This window comes from Parasteatoda tepidariorum, chromosome 2, assembly GCF_982258835.1.
Source record: "Parasteatoda tepidariorum strain Cologne lab strain chromosome 2, Ptep-v5.0, whole genome shotgun sequence".
NCBI classification, from domain to species: domain Eukaryota; kingdom Metazoa; phylum Arthropoda; class Arachnida; order Araneae; family Theridiidae; genus Parasteatoda; species Parasteatoda tepidariorum.
In genome coordinates, this window is record NC_141756.1 from 27,810,517 (window position 1) to 27,833,110 (window position 22,594).

A 22,594-nucleotide genomic window follows, 5' to 3' on the forward strand; every position below is an offset into this window, starting at 1 on the left:
TTTTTTTTTCTTTTTTGGAGTATAGCTTAAAAAATATTTAATCTCTACCTCTGCTTTATAAAGCAAATTAATAATGCATTACCACTACACTTAGTAATGATATGCTGCTCTTTTATCTATGCTTGGGATGATAAAAACTCCTGGAAACAATCTATTCTATCTGGGGGTGTGCAGAGGGGTAGAGAACGGTTGCAAGTATCAAGCTAAAGAACGCATCCATATGACTGCTGTGGAATCTAAAATTTTAATTCAATAATTTCTTTATGAAAATTAAATTTTTCAATGGATAAATACTTGGATCATGCAAAATATTATAACTAGAATAAACTATATGATAATATGACAGCAAAATATAATACGAAGAATAAATTATGATTCAATAACAAATGGATTCATTAAAATTTATATTTTTAGATTTGAAAAATATTTAAAAATACTCTTTTGAAAATAATTTATTCTAAGACACGTATTTAAATTTTTATAAATCTATTTAATTATAAACTTTTTTCTGCTTCTTTTTTTATTTCTTTTCATTGCTCTTTCTATTAATTAGTAATACTTTACTTCATAGGGGCATTTAGTAGAAAATTTAACCTAGAAAAATACATATTTCTGTATGTAACTGATTCTATCCGGCTAGAAAGACTATCTCTCCGAAATTGATGTTGAATGACTAAAAAAAAATGTACGAAGGAACACTTTTTTTCAAGTTAACACCACTTAGAGCCTTCATGCATTACTTAAAGAGTGTAATTTAAATCTGAAAAACGTAGAAGGTTGCGCCATTCACTCCAAACATTAAAGCTTCTGAAAACACTAATATTACCATACTTTTTATATCATCTGTAGAATATTTACAGTCTATTACGAGTGAGATTGAGTTTGTTGCTCATTTGTTACAATGTTGCAATTTCACCAAAAATATTAAATCAATACTGAAAAATAAAAAATAAAAAATATTTTCCTTGATCTGAAAACCGGAAACTTAAAAATGTGATGACTTAAATAAAATTTGAATACATTTAATATATTTTAATGAAATTTTAACGTAATTTATATTTGGAAACTGGATACAAATTTCTGCGAAACATAATTTCTAACAAATTCTTCATTCATATTTTCACATCAGCTGGAGCAAAATTTCCTCGTTTTATTTCTTCATACCTAAAATAAATTATTAAAAATAAAAATTCAAAAGCATAATTGTTGTACATTAGCACAATTTACAACTTAAAAAAGTTTTTTTTTGAGCAAAATTAAAGACACTTTAAACTGGAAAAGGGTTAAAATTACGAAAAAATTTAAAATTTGTGTGTCATAATCTATTTAAAACAAAGTTATTTAGTCACAAAGTCAACAGTTATATAGTTATTATTTTTCTTTTCCTTTTCTCATTCCCTCTTTTTCTCTCTTCTCCCCTTCTTTTTTTCTTTTTTTTTTTTTTTTTTTTTTTTTTTTTTTTTTTTTTACATATACACTGCATCATTTGACACTCAAAATAGCAACTTTTTTAAATCAATAATCACCGAATTGTCGTCAATATCAGCGATAAATTATGTTAAAACTCGAATATCGAGCTTATCGAATAACTTCCTCGAATATCAAGCTCACGTTGCCTCTTAACCATTTTTTGACGGTTTTCCCGATTAACAAGGCTAGTTAACCCTTTGCTTACGGTACACCATGTTTTACCAGTCCTAAGCGAAAGATTAAAATTTGATGCCAAATTCACGTTTTTCTCAAATTGAGTTTTTTAAGTTTATTTTGTCACTATATATATTGCCCAAATACGTATCGACACATTTATTTTAGTTTTTAACACAAAAATTATATTCCTTGAAAAGCATTAAAATCATCCATAAAAATAAGCAGTTGCAACACACAAAAATTGTTAATAATCCTCCTTCATAAGAGAGCTGAAGTCAAATTAATATGCCCCCAAATATATGAGTTACTTCTTCACAAATTTACCAAAAACATAAAGATAGAGTACAGTAAAGAAAACGAGTAACGTATAAACATTAAAGCTCATTTACTCAAAGTCACTTTCCTCTTCCATTAAGTTCTTCCAATGCGATCGTTAGAGTGAAATCACATTAATTGGATTGCTTTTAAATATTATAGACCACAAATTTAACTTAGTGAACTTAGTGCTAGAAATTTAAACGGACTCAAATAAATTCTTTGTTAGCCCAATTTATTCCTCGTGAAATTTTGAACCAGAATAAAATCAAGTAAATTACAAATCTATCAACAACAAAAGAATTATGGTGAAAATTGAAAATGCCTAAAACGCAAATTGACATGAAACAGAAAAAAATTTAAAAAATCAAAGAAAATAATATATTTAAAAGTTACAAAGGGGAAAAAAGATAGATCATTAGAAAATCATTAATTTAAAATTGTGTAAAAATCTATTTTCAACATAGAAAGGAGAAAAATTAAAAACGTTTTAATGGTTGTAATAGTCTATTGTTTGTGTCTAAAAATATCAAAACAAGTTAGAAATAAAAAAAATAAAATTTCGGTGAAAAAATTGACGATTGGCAGACAATTTTTAAACCAGCGTTGAACGATGTTTTTGCCTAGACTGCAGAGTTGGCCAAAAAAGTAATCGATTACATTTTTCGATTACAGTAATCAATTACTTGTAATCATGATTACAATTTAACAAAATTTTGATTACAGCTGTAATCGTGATTACAACAAACAATTATAATAATCAATTACTTGTAATCGATATTACAACTTTGATTACAGCCGTAATCATGATTACATAGTCGATTACAGTAATCGATTATTGTAATCGTGATTACAACCTTCATAAATTTTGATTACAGCGCGAGTACAATATGGATTACATTAATCAATTACTTGTGATCTTGATTACAGCTGTAATCAAAATTTTGATTACAACTGTAATCATGATTCCAAATAATTGCGATTACAAGTAATCATGAAAAAAACGATTACGGGTAAATATGATTACAATTAATCAAAATATATGATTGCATGTAATCATGATTACATGTAATCATGATTACATGTAATCGTAAATACTAGTAATTACGATTAATATGTAAGAATGTTGGTAAAAGTTATAATACGTGTACATAGTTGCGTAAATAAAATGCATACATGTATGCATGTACATTTATATGTACATAGATATATGGTATGTACACGCAACGTATGTACTTATGTACAACTTACGTATGTACTTGTATAACTACATACTTTGTTAATACTTATGCACATGTAATGTATGGATGTACAAAAAAATAGTTATATGCACAATGTACGTATGTACATACAACGTATACAGGTACATAATTACAAGTAATGTATAAATACATGCGTACATTTAAATATATATAATTACAATATACGCATGCATTGTGCATGCATGAAAAAAATTTATATAAGTAAAGTTATCAAAGTTTGTTTTAAAATTTATTTTAAGACATATGAAACTCGACCTCATATTTTATAGAAAGCAAACGATAATCTTATTTCAAATTTCTAAATATTATTTCCACATATAAAATTTACCGTTTTTTCCTTTGCCATTTAAGAAATTTCTATCGACCATGCATTATGTTACAAAAAAAAATCTGTATTGTCAAACATTTCATGAAAATACCTGAAAATAATTATTCAAAAAATTTTAAAATGATATAGAACATTCAAAGCTGAAAACTAAATTTAAATATCGCTTGATTTTGTCATTTAACTAGCTTGAGTCATTATAAGTTAACTCACATGCATTTTATTTATTGCATTGTACACATATTTAGACATAAATGTAATGTACACATGTATACGCGCAATGTATGTACATACATTCATGCATTGTACATGCATCTATAGTACATATGGATATGCATACATGGAACATACGTGCATTGTACAGGTGTGGATACATTCATTGGGCATATATACATTGCACATACGTATTGATTGGGGTAGTATGTATGTACACTTGTAAAATTTGTACAAAAGAATTATGTCCAATATATTTAAGCACATATGTACAGTATATGCACACACATATGTACATTATATGTTTATTACATCGTATGTACGTTATATGAATCTACATCTGTACACTATACGTACAACCATCTGTACAATATATGCATCTCAAATGTGTGTATGTACATACGTTATGCATGTCAAATGTATGTGTGTACATCTGTACAATATATGCATGTCGAATATGTAAAATATAAATACTCCCAATGAAATTAACTAAGTGCTAGAAATTTAGCCCAACTCAAATTAATTCTTCGATAACCCAATTTATTCCTCGTGAAATTTTGAACCAGAGTAAAATTAAGTAAATTATAATTCCATCAACAACAAAAGAATTATGTTGAAAATTAAAAATGAGTAAAAAGCAACTTGACATGAAACAGAAAAGAAATCGAATAAATCCATGAAACTAAAACATTCTAAAGAAAAAAAAGACAATAAAATCATTAATTTAAAATTATATAAAAATATATTTTCAACATGGAAGGAAAACACATTGAAAAATTTTAATGGCTGTAATAGTCTTCTGTTTATGTCTAAAAATTTCAAAACAAGCAGGAAATTTTAAAAAAATCAGATTTCGGTGGAAAAATTGACGATTGGCAGACAATTTTTAAACCAGTGTTGAACGATGTATTCGCCTATACTGTTTAGCTGCTTATAATCTTTCACCTGGTAATGACAATTCACTAGATTTTATATTTACAACTTAATTTTTTTGTTGGCAGCTCGAAAAAGAAACTGCATCGGCTTGGTGACATTTTAAACGTATTAGTACACAAGTGTTGTTTTGAAAATGATTAATCTAATTTGAGCAGAAAAAAAGATATTGTTGGTTGTTAATTGTTGACAACACGAAAGTACAATTTTTAAAAGATATGGGTCATTACTTTTTACCACCGACATTTTCAAATAAAAACGAGAAATAGAAACACTCAAAACTTACCAAATAGATTAGCTGGATATACTCTTTACGATCTGTATTTACTAATCAGGAAGACACTTCTGCTACAATATCAGCAGCCAATTCTAAATTCTGCCTCAACCATTTTTTCCACTTTGAAGTAGATAGGATTTTCGAAGCATTAGCTTTGATATACGCCATAGCGCGCAACTTTAAATCTTCTTGATTAACCATATCGGCAATGGCAATTACATCGCATACGTTTTCATCAGAGAAGATGGTCTTCAAGTAAGCAGAACAATCTTCTTTAAGCGGTATAACTTGATACTTGTCAGCAATTATCATCAGTTTGATGACATTTTCATGGCCCTTCATTTCAACGGTGTCTGTGTAAATGTAATTTAAAAACAATTTAAGTGTCTCTACATCAACATCTGATAAATAAATAGTACCTGATTGACTCTCCAGCATATCTTGATCAAACATGGCGGAAAATACCGGTGATCGTGCTGCCAGAAGAACTTTATGGGCTGGCATAATTACATTTTCTGACTTCAACGTCACATCCGTAAATTTTTCATTCTTTAATATTTTGCATAAGTCATCTTGCAACGGCGAATGAACAGCTTTCATTAATTCTGGCGATTTGAAGTCTACATTGCTTTCTTCAGTTTGCGTTAAAGTTGAAATTCCTTTTGGAATAAGGGCTTCAGCTGCATTGGCTAGAATTTCATTATTTTCGCTGGAATGAGCCGATCTCTCAGTTGCATTTGATATGCAAGCAGGTGAATAGCTTAGTTTATCGAGTCGAATAAAATTCGAAGATTTTATCTCACATTTTAAATAATATCCGTCACCCACTCTTTCTATACAGAACCTTTCATATCTACTCGATGTGACGTAAATTAATCGGGGAATCTCTTTCGAAACGAAGGCTACTGCACCATCTGGACGAATGAATGATATTTTGCAAGATACATGAATTACATCCTGACCATTTTTTGTGTAGAATGAAACATACACTCTTCCATCGCTATTCACCGAGAAATAACCACCGAACCATGGAGACGACTGTATAACCTTTTCTCCTTCCAAAAAGTGTAGATCTTTAAGCATGAAAGTAAAAGTATCGACTCCACAAATAGAGTTGCATTCGCAATCAGACTTCGCTTCGTCAGCTCTTTGATTTTCAAGAAAACTGTTGAAGTTCTCACTGGAGCTATCGACTTTCATTCTCATTAAAACGCAACGAAGTATTATAATATCTTCTGGTAAATCTTCCATATCACTGTCTACGCCTAAATCTTTGAAATATATAAATTCATTCATTCCATCTTCAAAAGTCTTAATTCTAGAGGAACGAAAAAGCACACCATTGTTGTAAAGCAATTCAAATCGGTAACCTATAACATCTTTTCCAACATTTTTGTTTTTCGATATATTATATAGCTTTAAAGTATTAGATGTTTCACTTTTGGTATTTAAGCAACATAGTCTACAATAAGACACGTTTGAATTTTCTTTGGGCCAAAAATATATTGTCCACCGTGTTTGGCCTAGACATTCCGCTTGGAATTCCGGACTTTTTATATATTCCTCTTTGTGTCTTTCTCCTCGAAAAGAAAAATTTTCTATTTTCCACGTAAAAACAAACTCTCTCTTTTCACTGTTCATTTTCCTTGGAGTGTAGCTTAAAAAATATTTAATCGCTACCTCTGCTTTTAAAAAGCAAATTATCATCTGCGACGATAAAGAGTGCATTACCACTACACTTAGTAATGATACGTTGCTCTTTTATCTATGTTTGTGATTATTAAAATTCCTGGAAACAATCGATTCTATCTAGCGTTGTGCAGAGAGGTAGGGAACGGTTGCAAGTATCAAGCGAAAGAATGCATCCATATGACTGCTGTGGAATCTAAGATTTTAATTCAATAAATATTTTTCTTACGAAAATTACATTTTTCAACAGATAAACATTTGACTCAAGCAAAATATTATATGTAGAATAAACTATATAAAAATATGCGAATAATATATATGAAGAATAAACTACGATTCAATAAAAAATGGATTCATTGAAATTTCAAATATTGTTAGATTTAGAAAATATTTAATAATACTCTTTTAGAAATAATTTATTCTAAAACACGTATTTAGATTTTTATAAATCCATACATTTCCTATTTATTTATAATCTTTTTCCTGTTTCCTTGTTTTCTTTTTTATTAATTTTTGCTTTGTTTTTTCTATTAATTAGTAATACTTCACTTCATAGGGGCATTTAATGGAAAATTTAACCCTAGCAAAATACATATTTCTGTATGTAACTGATTCTATCCGGCTAGAAAGACTATCTCTCCGAAATTGATTCTGAATGACTAAAAAAATGTAAGAAGGAACACTTTTTTTCAAGTTAACGCCACTTAGAGCCTTCATGCATTATTTGAAGAGTGTAATTTAAATCTAAAAAACGTAGAAGTTTACGCCAAGCTCATGCGCATTCACACCAAACATTAAAGTTTCTGAAAACACTAATATTACCATACTTTTTATATCGTCTGCAGAATATTAGCAGTCTATTACGAGTTGGATTGAGTTTGTTGTTTACTTTTTACAATGTTACTATGCACCAACATAAACAGAAGTTCACAATTGTGTATTTAATAATGTAAAAATGTATTATGTTTACGCAATTAAAATATGGGGACTATATTTCCTGTATTTCGGCTACCCCTTATATTTTGGAGACCAAAAATGTGATTCCGCTGAAAAAAAATTATGTTTATTCAGAGAAAGTACATTTTTGTGTCTAATTTCGTAATTTGAAATATCGTCTGCACTAATCAAGTAGCATAGTAGAGGTCACCCCCTCAAACCATTAAAATTGAGTCCTAGAACGTGAAGATCCGATCATTAGATTAAAAGTTATTTAGAATGGTCCATTTTTTGGAGCATTATACATAAGCATTTCAAACGAATCATTCTTACTTCATAATGTCTCTTGAAAATAATTTCATTGATTCTTATGTGTATATTATATTACCGTTGAAGCAAATATTGGTGTTACAGAATACCAAAAATGGTAGCAGATACTTCACACCGAGTAGTGTAAATTTTTTTTAATGGCGGGCACTTGGAACTATTGTCCATTGGCCACAGAAAGTGCCAGAACTGCTAACTCTCTTTTCGTTACCCAGTGGGCACCGGTGGCGAAGCCACGGCGGTGGAGCAGCGTCGCCCACGTCACACTACCACAACCCGTTTATAGGGCGGGTCACATTCACACACAAAGGAGAAAGGACATAGAACACAAATAGAGAGAAAGAAACATCCATGCCTTGCCCGGGATTCGAACCCAGAACCTTTCTAATGCAAGGACAGTTCCCTGCCCCCTACACAAGCCGGTCTGCAGTAGTGTAAAATAACACTCTTTGTATTTCCTTACCCCGGTAACTGTGCTTGGTTTTACACAAATTTGTGATAAAATAGTTGCCACCATTTCTGGTGTTAAGATAAACTAAAATTCCTTGAATTATTGGTTCTACACCACTTAATAACGTAGTTGCCACCAGTTTTGTTGTTATGATAAGCTAAAATTCTTTAAACTATTGGTTCTACACCACTTAATGAAGTAGTTGCCACCATTTTTGGTGTTAAAATAAGCTAAAAATTCTTTAAATTATTGGTTCTACACCACTTAATAAAGTAGTTTCCCCCATTTTTGGTGTTAAGATAAACTAAAATTCCTTGAATTATTGGTTCTACACCACTTAATAACGTAGTTGCCACCAGTTTTGGTGTTATGATAAGCTAAAATTCTTTAAACTATTGGTTCTACACCACTTAATGAAGTAGTTGCCACCATTTTTGGTGTTAAAATAAGCTGAAATTCTTTAAATTATTGGTTCTACACCACTTAATAATGTAGTTGCCACCATTTTTGGTGTTAAAATAAGCTAAAATTCTTTAAACTATTGGTTTTACACTACTTAATGAAGTAGTTGCCACCATTTTTGGTGTTAAAATAAGCAAAAATTCTTTAAATTATTGGTTCTACACCACTTAATAAAGTAGTTGCCACCATTTTTGGTGTTAAGATAAGCTAAAATTCTTTAAACTATTGGTTTTACACTACTTAATGAAGTAGTTGCCACCATTTTTGGTGTTAAAATAAGCTAAAATTCATTAAATTATTGGTTCTACACCACTTAATAAAGTAGTTGCCACCATTTTTGGTGTTAAGATAAGCTAAAATTCTTTAAACTATTGGTTCTACACCACTTAATAAAGTAGTTGCCACCATTTTTGGTGTTAAGATAAGCTAAAATTCTTTAAACTATTGGTTTCACACTACTTAATGAAGTAGTTGCCACCATTTTTGGTGTTAAAATAAGCTAAAATTCTTTAAATTATTGGTTCTACACCACTTAATAAAGTAGTTGCCACCATTTTTGGTGTTAAGATAAGCTAAAATTCTCTAAACTATTGGTTCTACACCAATAATAAAGTAGTTGCCACCAGTTTTGGTGTTAAGATAAGCTAAAATTCTTTAAACTATTGGTTCTACACCACTTAATAAAGTAGTTGCCCCCATTTTTGGTGTTAAGATAAACTAAAATTCCTTGAATTATTGGTTCTACACCACTTAATAACGTAGTTGCCACCAGTTTTGGTGTTATGATAAGCTAAAATTCTTTAAACTATTGGTTCTACACCACTTAATGAAGTAGTTGCCACCATTTTTGGTGTTAAAATAAGCTGAAATTCTTTAAATTATTGGTTCTACACCACTTAATAATGTAGTTGCCACCATTTTTGGTGTTAAAATAAGCTAAAATTCTTTAAACTATTGGTTTTACACTACTTAATGAAGTAGTTGCCACCATTTTTGGTGTTAAAATAAGCAAAAATTCTTTAAATTATTGGTTCTACACCACTTAATAAAGTAGTTGCCACCATTTTTGGTGTTAAGATAAGCTAAAATTCTTTAAACTATTGGTTTTATACTACTTAATGAAGTAGTTGCCACCATTTTTGGTGTTAAAATAAGCTAAAATTCTTTAAATTATTGGTTCTACACCACTTAATAAAGTAGTTGCCACCATTTTTGGTGTTAAGATAAGCTAAAATTCTTTAAACTATTGGTTTTACACTACTTAATGAAGTAGTTGCCACCATTTTTGGTGTTAAAATAAGCTAAAATTCATTAAATTATTGGTTCTACACCACTTAATAAAGTAGTTGCCACCATTTTTGGTGTTAAGATAAGCTAAAATTCTTTAAACTATTGGTTATACACCACTTAATAAAGTAGTTGCCACCATTTTTGGTGTTAAGATAAGCTAAAATTCTTTAAACTATTGGTTTCACACTACTTAATGAAGTAGTTGCCACCATTTTTGGTGTTAAAATAAGCTAAAATTCTTTAAATTATTGGTTCTACACCACTTAATAAAGTAGTTGCCACCATTTTTGGTGTTAAGATAAGCTAAAATTCTCTAAACTATTGGTTCTACACCAATAATAAAGTAGTTGCCACCAGTTTTGGTGTTAAGATAAGCTAAAATTCTTTAAACTATTGGTTCTACACCACTTAATAAAGTAGTTGCCCCCATTTTTGGTGTTAAGATAAACTAAAATTCCTTGAATTATTGGTTCTACACCACTTAATAACGTAGTTGCCACCAGTTTTGGTGTTATGATAAGCTAAAATTCTTTAAACTATTGGTTCTACACCACTTAATGAAGTAGTTGCCACCATTTTTGGTGTTAAAATAAGCTGAAATTCTTTAAATTATTGGTTCTACACCACTTAATAATGTAGTTGCCACCATTTTTGGTGTTAAAATAAGCTAAAGTTCTTTAAACTATTGGTTTTACACTACTTAATGAAGTAGTTGCCACCATTTTTGGTGTTAAAATAAGCAAAAATTCTTTAAATTATTGGTTCTACACCACTTAATAAAGTAGTTGCCACCATTTTTGGTGTTAAGATAAGCTAAAATTCTTTAAACTATTGGTTTTATACTACTTAATGAAGTAGTTGCCACCATTTTTGGTGTTAAAATAAGCTAAAATTCTTTAAATTATTGGTTCTACACCACTTAATAAAGTAGTTGCCACCATTTTTGGTGTTAAGATAAGCTAAAATTCTTTAAACTATTGGTTCTACACCACTTAATAAAGTAGTTGCCACCATTTTTGGTGTTAAGATAAGCTAAAATTCCTTAAACTATTGGTTTTACACTACTTAATGAAGTAGTTGCCACCATTTTTGGTGTTAAAATAAGCTAAAATTCTTTAAATTATTGGTTCTACACCACTTAATAAAGTAGTTGCCACCATTTTTGGTGTTAAAATAAGCTAAAATTCTTTTAATTATTGATTCTACACCACTTAATAAAGTAGTTGCCACCAGTTTTGGTGTTTAGATGCACAAATATTTTTTACTGTGTGTATCGTGTTTAAATATAAAAACCTGAAGACCATAAATGAAGGTGGGGCTTAATACTATCCAGTTAAATTGAAAACTGTGTTTTGAAGGTCGGGATGCAGGCAATTTTTTTACTGTGTGCATACGTTCTAAATTATTTATTATTATTTTATTATATCTCGTTAAAATAACTTTACGGATTTTTATCTGTAACTTAATCTTAGTTTTATTTCAAATATCATTGTTACGGAAAATTAAAAATGGTGTCAGTTACTTGACACCGAGTAGTGCAAAAGAACATTCTTGGTGTTTCACTATACCTGAAACTGTGCTAGGTCTTACACTAGGTTAAATGAACTTTAGGATGTTCCTGAAACACCGCTCTTAATGTGTATTGGTGGAATCCTTATATAATATGAAATATAAAAAATATATATATTAAAAAACGCAAGTTATTATTGGAGTGAGAAAGAGACAAAACGCTATCGAAATCTAAAGAATCACTAAAAAGTAAGATTGGTTTCTAAAGATCAAAGGCAGTTCGATTGTTTGGTGAGTCTCGGAGATGTTTATAACAAAGACCTTTAAATTCTAATTTGTTTTGCATTCAACTAAGCTAGTTTTGTTTCTTTTATTCTTACCTTTCAAAGCAGTAATTCGATAACGGTTTGGTTTTTTTTTCCTGATTTAAATATTGATAAATATTGAGGTGCGATTGATTCATGATATCTTTAATTCTATTATAAGGAGTCTAAAAATATATGTGGTGACCATGAATTATCCTTTATATCAATTTGTTAACTTCACCCAAAATCACCATGTCATCTGAATTCCGTAACTTGAGTATAAATATAAGTTACTTAAGTATAAATATTATGTATGGTTATTATGTATACTCATTCAGTTTCTAAATTCAGAAATTTTTTCTTCACATACTATGTTCTAAAATATCCTAGCAAAAAATTTTGAATGACTAGCTCCCTACAGATTCCTTTTTATAAATACAAAATTTTGTTTAAAAATATGTATTATATTCCTTTTAGCACACTTGTTATAAAAGAGTTTATTTTCTTTTTTAAAAAAATTTTTGTTTTAATTAAATAAAATTATAAACTTAATATTACTTCAATAACATTTTTTTAATATTCTAATTTAATAAAATTTCAATGAGTAAAATACAACTACATTTCTTCAATTCGTTTAATAATAAAGCAATCAAACTTAAAGTTTGTTCAAGATATAAATTTAATTTTGAAATTTATATGCATATTTATATGCATATGAAATTTATCTTTATATTTTTACAAGAAAAATACAATCAGGATTTTTTTTGAAGTTTTAATATCACACTTCATTTTGTCTTAAATTAATATAGTCACCAAGTATAAAAGAAACCAAATTCATCTTTGTTCAATTCAGGCATTCTACATAGCATTAGAAAAAGAAAAAGACTGTGAACATTCGAAGATATATGAAGCTAATATATTTCAGCACTTCCAAGGGAGAATATCTAATTTTTAGCCTATTCTAAAATTCTTCAACTTCACTTTATCATTCCTCCCTCTCAAGAACCCCTTACTCCAGAGACAAAAGATCAAAATTAAGCTTTCCCCTTCTCATCCATCTTTAACCCCTCCCCCTTCTGAGTCCCTCAAGCATAATGAACCCCTATAAGAATCCCCCACACGAAATCTTCTATCACTGCAACTCTCTCATGCAAATTCGTGCTGATATTACCTGCCATATTTTTGACGGATAGATATGAGCGAGATGAAATGACGGAATATATTTTTATACATCCGTCAAAGAAGAAGGGGGTTGGATAGATGATTTTGGGATTTGGAAGACAGCTTGTCCCTTCTCTGTATTCAAAAGAGGGGATTTTTAACTTCATTTTCTCCTTAATGAGTTTTTAAAATCCTACAGGAAGGCTGAAGTTTGAAGGTAGAACTGGCAATTGAAGTCTGGAGTTAAGAAATCTCTATTTCTTAAATAAGATGCTGTCAAATCTTGGTGTACACTACAGTTTATTACATTAGTAGTTTTATTTTTTATGGTTGTTAGTGAAATTTTCTAGAAAGAAGAGAAAAAGAAATAGAAGTGTGATATTTTCTAGAAATCCAAAGTAACGTAATTTTATAGATGAGTTACTATTTTGTTCGGTAAACTAAAATAACTCTTCTCAGAAACGTTTTCATTGTGAAACTAAACAAGGGGAAATTATAACGGGGGATTTTGAACTGAATTTTCTCCTTAATGAGTTTTGGAAATCCTACAGCAAGGTTTAAATTGAAGCCTGGAATTAAGAATTAATCAGGATTTTTTAAATAAGATACTGTCAATTCTTGGCATACAATAACAGTTTACTACATTTGTAATTTTATTACATTAGTAGGTTGTTAGAAATGGTAAACATTCTAGAAATTCAGAGCAACTTAATTTTATATATGTTATTATTTTGACCGTCACAAATCGAAATAACACATTCGAGAGATGTTTTTGTAGTGAAATTAAACTAATTTTGTGTATTTTTTGTAACTTGATTCATCGGAAAATTCCCCTGTGAAAGTATGAATTTCCCTGTGAATAAACCAATGTCGTCAAAAACAACTTGTATTAAAAAAATTATGCTCTTCAGAATTTTTTTTAATGTTAGATAATTTTATTCAAAGATAGTAATGAGTAGAAAAGGATATTAATCCTTTTAATAACAGTTCTCTTTTTAAAAACGATAATTAAAGTACAATAGTTGTTCCTAAAGGTAATAGTATTTCTTCTCTTGGACAAAAATTTTAAATATCATTAATAAGGATATTTTAAATAAGGAAACAATTATGACGTAAATGAACAATTTCAAAGAAAATAATTTCATTTCTAAACAGAATAAAATGCTTTTTATATCTTCCAAAAGTTGATATAATAATATATAATATTAGAAAATTTTATTCAAGGATAGTAATGAGTAGATAATAATATTAATCCTTTTAGTAATAGTTCTGTTTCTAAAAAATATAATTAAAGTAGTTGTTCCTAAAGATAATAGTATTTCTTCTTTTGGATAAGAATTTAAAATAGCATTAATAATGATATTTTAAGTAGGAAAACAATTATAAAGTAAATAAACAATTTTAAAGAAAATAATTTTATTTCTGAACTGAATACAATGTTTTTAGATCGTTCAAAAGTTGACTTAGTAATATATAATATTAGAAAATTTTATTCAAAGATAGTAATGAGTAGATAATAATATTAATCCTTTTGTAATGGTTCTGTTTCTAAAAAATGTAAGAAAAGTAGTTGTTCCTAAAAACAATAGTATTTCTTTGTTTGGATAAAAATTCGAATTGGTTTTGAAGCAAATTTCAACATGTTTTCGTTTAAGCTAAATTATGATTTAATTTAGTACCATCATAAGGTTGCAGTAAATATTATGGTTCAGTTGTAAATATTATGGTTCCTTTTAAAATGTATATCAGTACAATAATTAAAACAACAAGTTAAAGTGAGAAAAGCGTATTTGTTATAAAAAACAAATCAATATTTATGTAAAGCAGGAACAAAAACATCAATATTTGTTGAATCACTGGAGGGAAAGGCGAGATGAAAAAAATATTAAAACCAGTTTAATTGGATGATACATGATGGTGTTTCCAGCAATCAATTTTCAACTTTTGTTTGTTTCTTTTAACAATAAAATAGGTTTCGATATTTTTAGCTTTACCTTTCTTTGTATTTGTTAGGTTTTGATAACGATTTTTTTTTTCAGGTGTCAATATTTATCGCCCCTAATGTACAAGCTTTTTCTCACTTTGTCATAGATTTAAAAACAGTTAGCATAGAAACAAATCTTCTAAACATAAATGTTACGCGCATAAGAAGGGTACATTATTTACATTCAAAATACACGGAGGAAAAAGTTCTGGTAAAATTACCATATTGTATAGTAAAGACATTTCATTGAAAAAAAATCGTAACTGTTTTAATAAAAACCAATATATGCGAGTTTTAAACCATTCATTTGGATAATTTTTCCATTCATATAGTATATTAAAAATTCCAATTTTTAAAGTCGTAATTCTTATTACCACACATTTAGTAAAAAAATATAAAACTGAACAATAAATTTGACCGAAAAAATGGTTTTTATACCATGCTACGAGGTACCACGATAAAATTACCTAATTTTACCGCATTTACCGAATTTGATCATATATTATAAAATCACAATTTATTGTTAATTTAACTAAAGTCACTACTAAATTACCGATTGTTTTGGCGTTCTCCTGGTTGCAAAAACATGATAATTTTTACCATATTTTGGTAGTTTTTGCCATACACTTTTTTCTTCTAGGACTTTTGTTTTCTCATAAACATTTTCTCTTCCCCTTTTTTACCTTACATAAAATGTCATGTACGGTATGGGTATTTCAGATCAATTACTGCATAAAGTAAGGTACCATTTGTATCCCTTTTTGCTATATAAATGTGACATTTGTGAAAAGTACGACTCTTTGCCATATTATATCAATCCTCCGAAATATTCAGGGAAATATAGCCACTAAAGTATTTCAAATGAATAAAGCATATGATGTAAAGTTGGCAAAAAGTGTGTTTCAAAGTTATATGTGATCAAAATTTAATGCATATTATTGCAGAAATTTATGTAGATTTTATAAATATCCATTTGAAAATTATGTACTATCTAGAATGGTCCATAAATAGCGCATGATATAATGTACAAAATACTATATACAGTGCCAGGGCAAATTAATTAACAAATTTAAGGCTAAGCCCATGAGCTATTAAAATTGAACTTTCGACTACGTTAAAATCCAATTGTTAGATCAAAAGTTATTCAGGGGTTAATTTTCTTCAGTACTTTACCTATTGAAAAACCCTTCCTTAGCATCGTATCACTTTTCATTTACTTATTTTTTAAAAGTTTATCTTTTCTGAGAGCCTTATGCATCTTTTTTGATAGAAAACCATGATTTACATAAAGGAAATATGTTATTCAAGAAAAAATATGTACATTTTTACTCTTAAGAAAAATATGAGATCTGCCGATGAATATACGCGTTTATCATATGTGCAGGATGAACATTAAAGGAAAGACATAACTAATATAATATCATACTTTTGCTTAAACTAGTTTAGTATTTCATTAAATATTAGTGTTGTATGATGCCTTCTTGTAGCCATAAGTATTCATAAGTAATTTTTTTTTTTTTTTTTTTTTTAAAGTTTTGAGAATTTCACTGCATATAAAAAATATTTATAAACATAATTGACAAAAAAATAATGTTTAAAGCACATATCAATGCATTAAATAAGAGCAATATAATTTAATTTACTTATCTCTAGTTATTATAATGGACATTTACAATTTAACGACAAATTAGGCAGTTTTTGCAGTCAGCCTTTTTTACTTTATCAGCAAAGAAAATAAGCAAGCATTTTGTATCTTTTTTTTTCATTTATTAAGTTTAGAAAATCATTTGACCATTTATTTATTTATTATTGCCTTAAAAAGTTATTCACTTTCTTAAATATTTCTAGACTTATTTTTGCTGAAAATCGCAACAAATTTCTTAAATTCTGGAATAAGTTTTTAAAACTGATTATGCAGCGCCATCTATAATCGTTTTGAAGAAATATTCTGAATGTACTTTTCTTTTATTTTTTCTTTTCCCCTTTTTTCCGAATTGATTCATGAGAAAAAATTTATAATTTACATTGAAAACTAGAATATACTTATAAAAAATCTTGGCATTCTAGATAATTTTTCATTTACTCTTACTTTTTTTTTCCTCGTTTTAAAATGGAAAAGTTAAAAACCATGACCTATACGTATACGATAACGATTTCTGGTTCCATATCTGATAATAACAATTACTTTGCTGTGGTTTTGATAAAATTTATGTTAATAGAATTGAAACATATGCTTAATAACCTGTCTTTAATTTTTCAGAGATTTATATGTCGTTAAAGAAGGTCCTGTTTTAAGTTCAAAATTATTGATTTTTATTCTTTCATTGCATAGTTAAAAAGCATGATAACTGAAGGACAAGTTTCAATGCATATGCACTAATTTTAAAATACAGTATACACAAAATGAAACTCCATTTTTTTAAATCAAACTACGGTTATCCATGAATCTACAGTCGAGCTCGCGACTGTTAGTTTCTTATTTTATGATAGCAATATGCTTTATTTGTTATCAATTTTTTCTAAGATATCAATTTTTGTTAACAGTTTAAATTCGCATATCTTAGACCTTGCATGGTTACTACTCATGTTAAACACAAAAAAAAAATTATAATTTTAATACAATTTTTATTGTTGAGCAAAAATCTTTTGGTTCGTTTTATAAAATCTGGATTATAAAAAAAATTATTAAACAACACTTCATCAGGGGACATACTGTTTGCTTGCTTGCACAGTGGAGTTTTTATTTAGTTAGTGTTTTAACCCAAAACTGGCTGTGCCCCGAGTCCCCATAATGGATAAACTAAGCAAGAAAATGCAATGAAAAATCAAATATGAAAATTTAGTGATACACAAAAAATCATATGTCAAATGTAAACTGAGAAAATACTAATAAGGATATTTCTACATGTCAGAAATATAAATAAGGATAATGTTACAGTCAGAGAATAACCAGATTAAAATAAAATAACATTAAATTAAGTTAAATATAAACTGTCAGACCTTTAAAAATCATTAAAATTTCTAGATCTTTTTAAAAAAAATTCGAATTATAGCGAAGGACACAAAAAGTAAAATTAACAATAAAAGGTTCCAACTTTCGATTGTCCACCTACCTATACCATGTTCTCCATGTGTTTACTGTCGCATATTTTGACGGCCATGAATCTGAATCCCTCAAAAGAAGTATATTTACATAAAAGCACATTTTTATGTACATAATAGCGACTGGTGTACATCAAACCTGTCGGGGTCACAAAGCTCTCCAAGTTCCCACAACAAATAAATGCCTCTGAGGGTACTGAATCATCGAATGATCGTTCACTGCCTCAGGTCTAAATTGCAATCTGTGAATGAAGGAATTTAGTAAGTAGTATTCTTGGCCATAGATGACGCTACTGAAAAAAACAAGAATGCACCCTCTGCCTTAAAAATTCGCTTGATTTCAATTAGGCTTAGTAATTGGCAAGTGGCATAAGTAAACAACATTAAGTTTTTTAAGACGAAAAAAAATTCATATGGGTGTGAAAATACACATAAGTAGAACAGTGTTATTTCGCTCCTTCCAAAATATGTCACTCGAAGTTTAATCTACAGTTTCAAATATATCAACAGAAACAAATCGCTGCGTAAAAAGAAAATAGCTATAAGATCATGTATTCAAAATAAAATACATGAACAATAAACAAAAACATTAAAAAAAAGTTATAAGGAATGAAAATCGGTATAATAAACAAAAAAGAACGATCCCCCTTAACAGAGGGGGGAATAAATTGATAACGTTTCAAAAATTCCCCTTCAAATTTGCTCTTAATTGAAAATGAGAAAATAATATCGTTAGTACGTGATTTTTTAGGATGGTTTCTTTTTATATTTTACTCACAAATTACACGACACAAAAACAGGATTCTATTTTTAATCTACTATCAAAAATTATGGATTTTACTTGAAGTTGATGATTGATTAGCTTTTAATATGCTAGCATTTCATATTAAAAATATAAAAGTGGGAACCCCGAAAAAATATTCAAACTTGTCCTTAAAAAACAAATTTAACAACGTCAATTTTCTTTTTCTTTTGTTGCAACAGTATACATAATAGACATCATACATAATAAAATAATTTACTTTAAGCTATCATTACTTTATGTAGAAATGAAAAAATAAATTATGACTTTTAAAAGCAAGAATGCTGCTATTTTGTAAGTAAAAAAAAATTAAGAATAAAAGATTTAAGGGAGATGAGAAAAACTACTGATTAATGATGATAAAAATACAAAAACCTTTCAATATCTTCAAAAATACTTCGAGATAAAAAAAAAAAAACTTTAAAAGAACTTTGCATGGACGAAAATAAAACTTAGTAAAACATTCATTTAATCTTTAAATCAACTTTTTATTTATTTAATTTAAATTGTTTCACACAAACCAGAATTAGCTATATTTGGAGTGAAAAAAAATTTAAAGTTAAATAAATGAATAAAGAAGAAAGTAACACATGGGTTTATTTTTTATTAATGTATAAAAGAAACTCCCCAAAATTCCATAAATATGTTAATCCAAGATCTTTAATTTTGCTCGTATATTTATATAATTTAGTAAAACATACGCTTTGCTGTAACCCAACTGATATTTGTTTAATTTAATTCAAATGAGGACCAAGAATAAAACTGCCTTTGGACTAATTGCTGGTCATTTCTGAGATATATATATTGGTCACAGCTTTTTTTTTTTTTACTTCTGTAAGCTAAAGATGAGTTAAAAATTTGGTTTCTGTTATCAATTTCTCCTAAAAGAAAAGATAATTATTCGTATTATGAGAAATTAGCCGCACTCTTCAATTGATAACAGAAGCAAAAAGATATTTTTGGAACTTTGAGTTGTGTCCTAGAGTAAAATTGTACAGAGATTTACCTTTCATACACCAGTTTCACTGTAAATTACATAAGGAAAACCGGTTTCATTGATGCAGGAAAGCCTATATCAGAAAGTTTGAAAATAAACCGGGACTAACGCTCAGAGGTTTAATTCAGTAATGAGTTTATAACGTGAAAATGGAGATTCTCGCTTTTTTATGGCAGCTGTAGTTCAATTTATAATTTGATTTTTAAGTAAGAAGTGGTTTAAACTTGCAGTGTAAGACTAAATTATTTTAATCAAAATTTTAATAAAATGTCAATTTTAATATAACAATTTTAGAAAATTACTTATTCATAACCATTTTGCTCAGAGTTCCTAGTCTTCTAGGTAGGGTTCAAAATTATAAGGCTACGTCATTGCAAGTTGTGAATTTAGGATTCAGTCGACTCTTTCAAAAAATTTATAACGCAAAAAATTTATTATATTATTTATAAGTTTATATTATCAAATTAAAATTTAATTGAAATTAAATAAAAATTTATAAGGCGTTATTAAAGAGTTAAAATTTATAACCCATATTATTGGACTGATTTTGCACTTTCTAAGAATTAGCCTGGATTTAGGATAATTATTGGCTAGTTCTTAGCCACATATTGGTTGCATCATACTTTTTACTCTAAAAATTGCATTTTTGTTTAAACTTTTTTTTTTCAGCTTTCGTACTTTTTGCTCTAATAAACACGTTTTTTCTTTCAATATGCCATGCGTCAAATTAAATTCTCACAAATAAAAAATATTGTAAATACTCGGTGATATTGAAACAATACGTGAGAAAATGCTCATTGATCCTTCTTGACAAATATGGGCAGACTTCCCATTTTATTAATATAGAGAAGATATTTTTAAAAAATAAAAAAAGGTAAAAAGAAATTTTTATCACAGATTGCAGCTTAAACTTCCCAATAGAAAAGATAAGTCATAAGATGAATTATATTTTTAGTAATTCAAGAGATATCAGAAGATAATGGTCATGCCATGTCTGTTATATTATGATTATTGTTTGTATGTCTGATTAGATAAAAATATAAACTTTAAGTCTGTGAGCAACTCCGTTTGTTTATAAACAACAGACGTTTGGGAAATACCTCCTCTTGTTTTATCAATTATTCTTGAACTTCGTTTTTATCTATCCAAGATTAAATGGCTGATATAGTAAATACTATCTTATCAATTCAACCATGGAAAAGTAAAAACAAACACGTCAGATAAAATGACATACAAAAATAACTTTCGTTTATTTGCCCTAAGAAGATATTATTTTTATATTTATGTTGCCTAATATTTACCTACCTTCAAGGTAGTTCTGATAGCATTTAAGAATTGTTATGATTATACTTTTCGTTACGTCATATTTTATCACCTCTTTTCTGATTCGTTTTTTTTCTCTTTAATGAATTGACGCAATCCTAAATCATGGGCACTCCACAGTTGGCGCCTTGGCGAATTTCAGTTACGCCAACCCTTTCGCAAATTCCATAATTCGTTTATAAAATTCTACTGTGAATCAAACGAATATTGTTTAGATTGCCATTAGTTTCGCTTTAGATTTTTAAAATATATATATACTTCTATTATGAAATTTTTGGGCTCATAGGTACCAAAATGTTGATTGGACAGTCCTTGGCCCCACCGTTTCGATCCCGTTTCCATTTCAGAATTATCATTTCCATTTTAGAATGTTAAATACTGACGTAAAAATTTTCCCTGCATCTGCACGTCTTAGTACTAAAAATATCTGAAAAAGTTTTCTTCTTTCAGTAAATCATAGAAAGGCATGTTATTAAATTGACAAATTGGATTGAATTTTTTAAAAAAAAAACTAATAACTGCAGTACGGCAAATTGCTATTATTCAATTACCATCATTACCATTACCATTATTATTCAGTGCAAAATGTAGAAATACCATCCTAAAAGAAAATATTTTTTTTCACATTTTACTTGAGAATGTCCATGAAGATATAAACAGGGGATAACTCGCTCTATTCTTATCTTTCGTAGAACTGATTGCGTTGCAACTGTTGCAGAAGTTATTTTACTCAAAACACGTAATATTCAAAATTAAAAAAAAGTATTTGCTTCTGAAAGAACAAAGTAAGGCCAAATTTGACCTTTTTGATAGTTGAGGATAGAAATGTTATTCAAATGCCAGGCACAAATGTAAAATTAGTCTTGAGGAATAGGGAAGAAAAACCCATGATTTTTTTTCCACCCTCAGAGAAAATGAGTGTTGTAAATATTCCATGTCCAAACACTTTTCGACTCAATCAACTTCATCGCTTGTGGCTTAACTTCATCCTAATCTATACATAATAATAAACGCGGCTGTGCGTGTGTCTGTCTGTAATCACAATATATCGCCCCAGAAACCTCGCCCAGGCACAAAACTCGGCACATAATTGTGTTTTGACATAATAAAGAAGTATTTTTCTTCTTTTTCAAAAATTTGAATTAGTTTTTTAGTTATCAGTCATTTTGTAAGAAAATCTATGCTTTTTCGTCTTCAAAGAGCCATATTAAAAAAACTATTAAAAAATGCATATCTCTCATAAATGTATGCTAATGCGAACCTTACAATAGAAATATTAATTTT

General features: G+C 28.6%; 1 protein-coding gene across 1 annotated transcript; it reads right to left on the reverse strand.

The window, feature by feature from the left end:
• Positions 1-1,019: 1,019 nt before the first annotated feature.
• Positions 1,020-6,701, reverse strand: LOC147814880 (uncharacterized). Its single transcript, XM_016056036.5, has 2 exons — positions 4,982-6,701; positions 1,020-1,164 (listed from the first exon to the last, which is right to left on the reverse strand). The coding sequence occupies exon 1, from the start codon at positions 6,698-6,700 to the stop codon at positions 5,027-5,029; it is 1,674 nt and encodes a 557-aa protein (XP_015911522.3). The 5' UTR covers position 6,701; the 3' UTR covers positions 1,020-1,164; positions 4,982-5,026.
• Between the last annotated feature and the right edge of the window lie 15,893 nt (positions 6,702-22,594).

Bases quoted from the DNA above. Each gene is read 5' to 3' on its own strand.
- LOC147814880 (XM_016056036.5), bottom strand. From the start codon at position 6,700: ATGCACTCTTTATCGTCGCAGATGATAATTTGCTTTTTAAAAGCAGAG.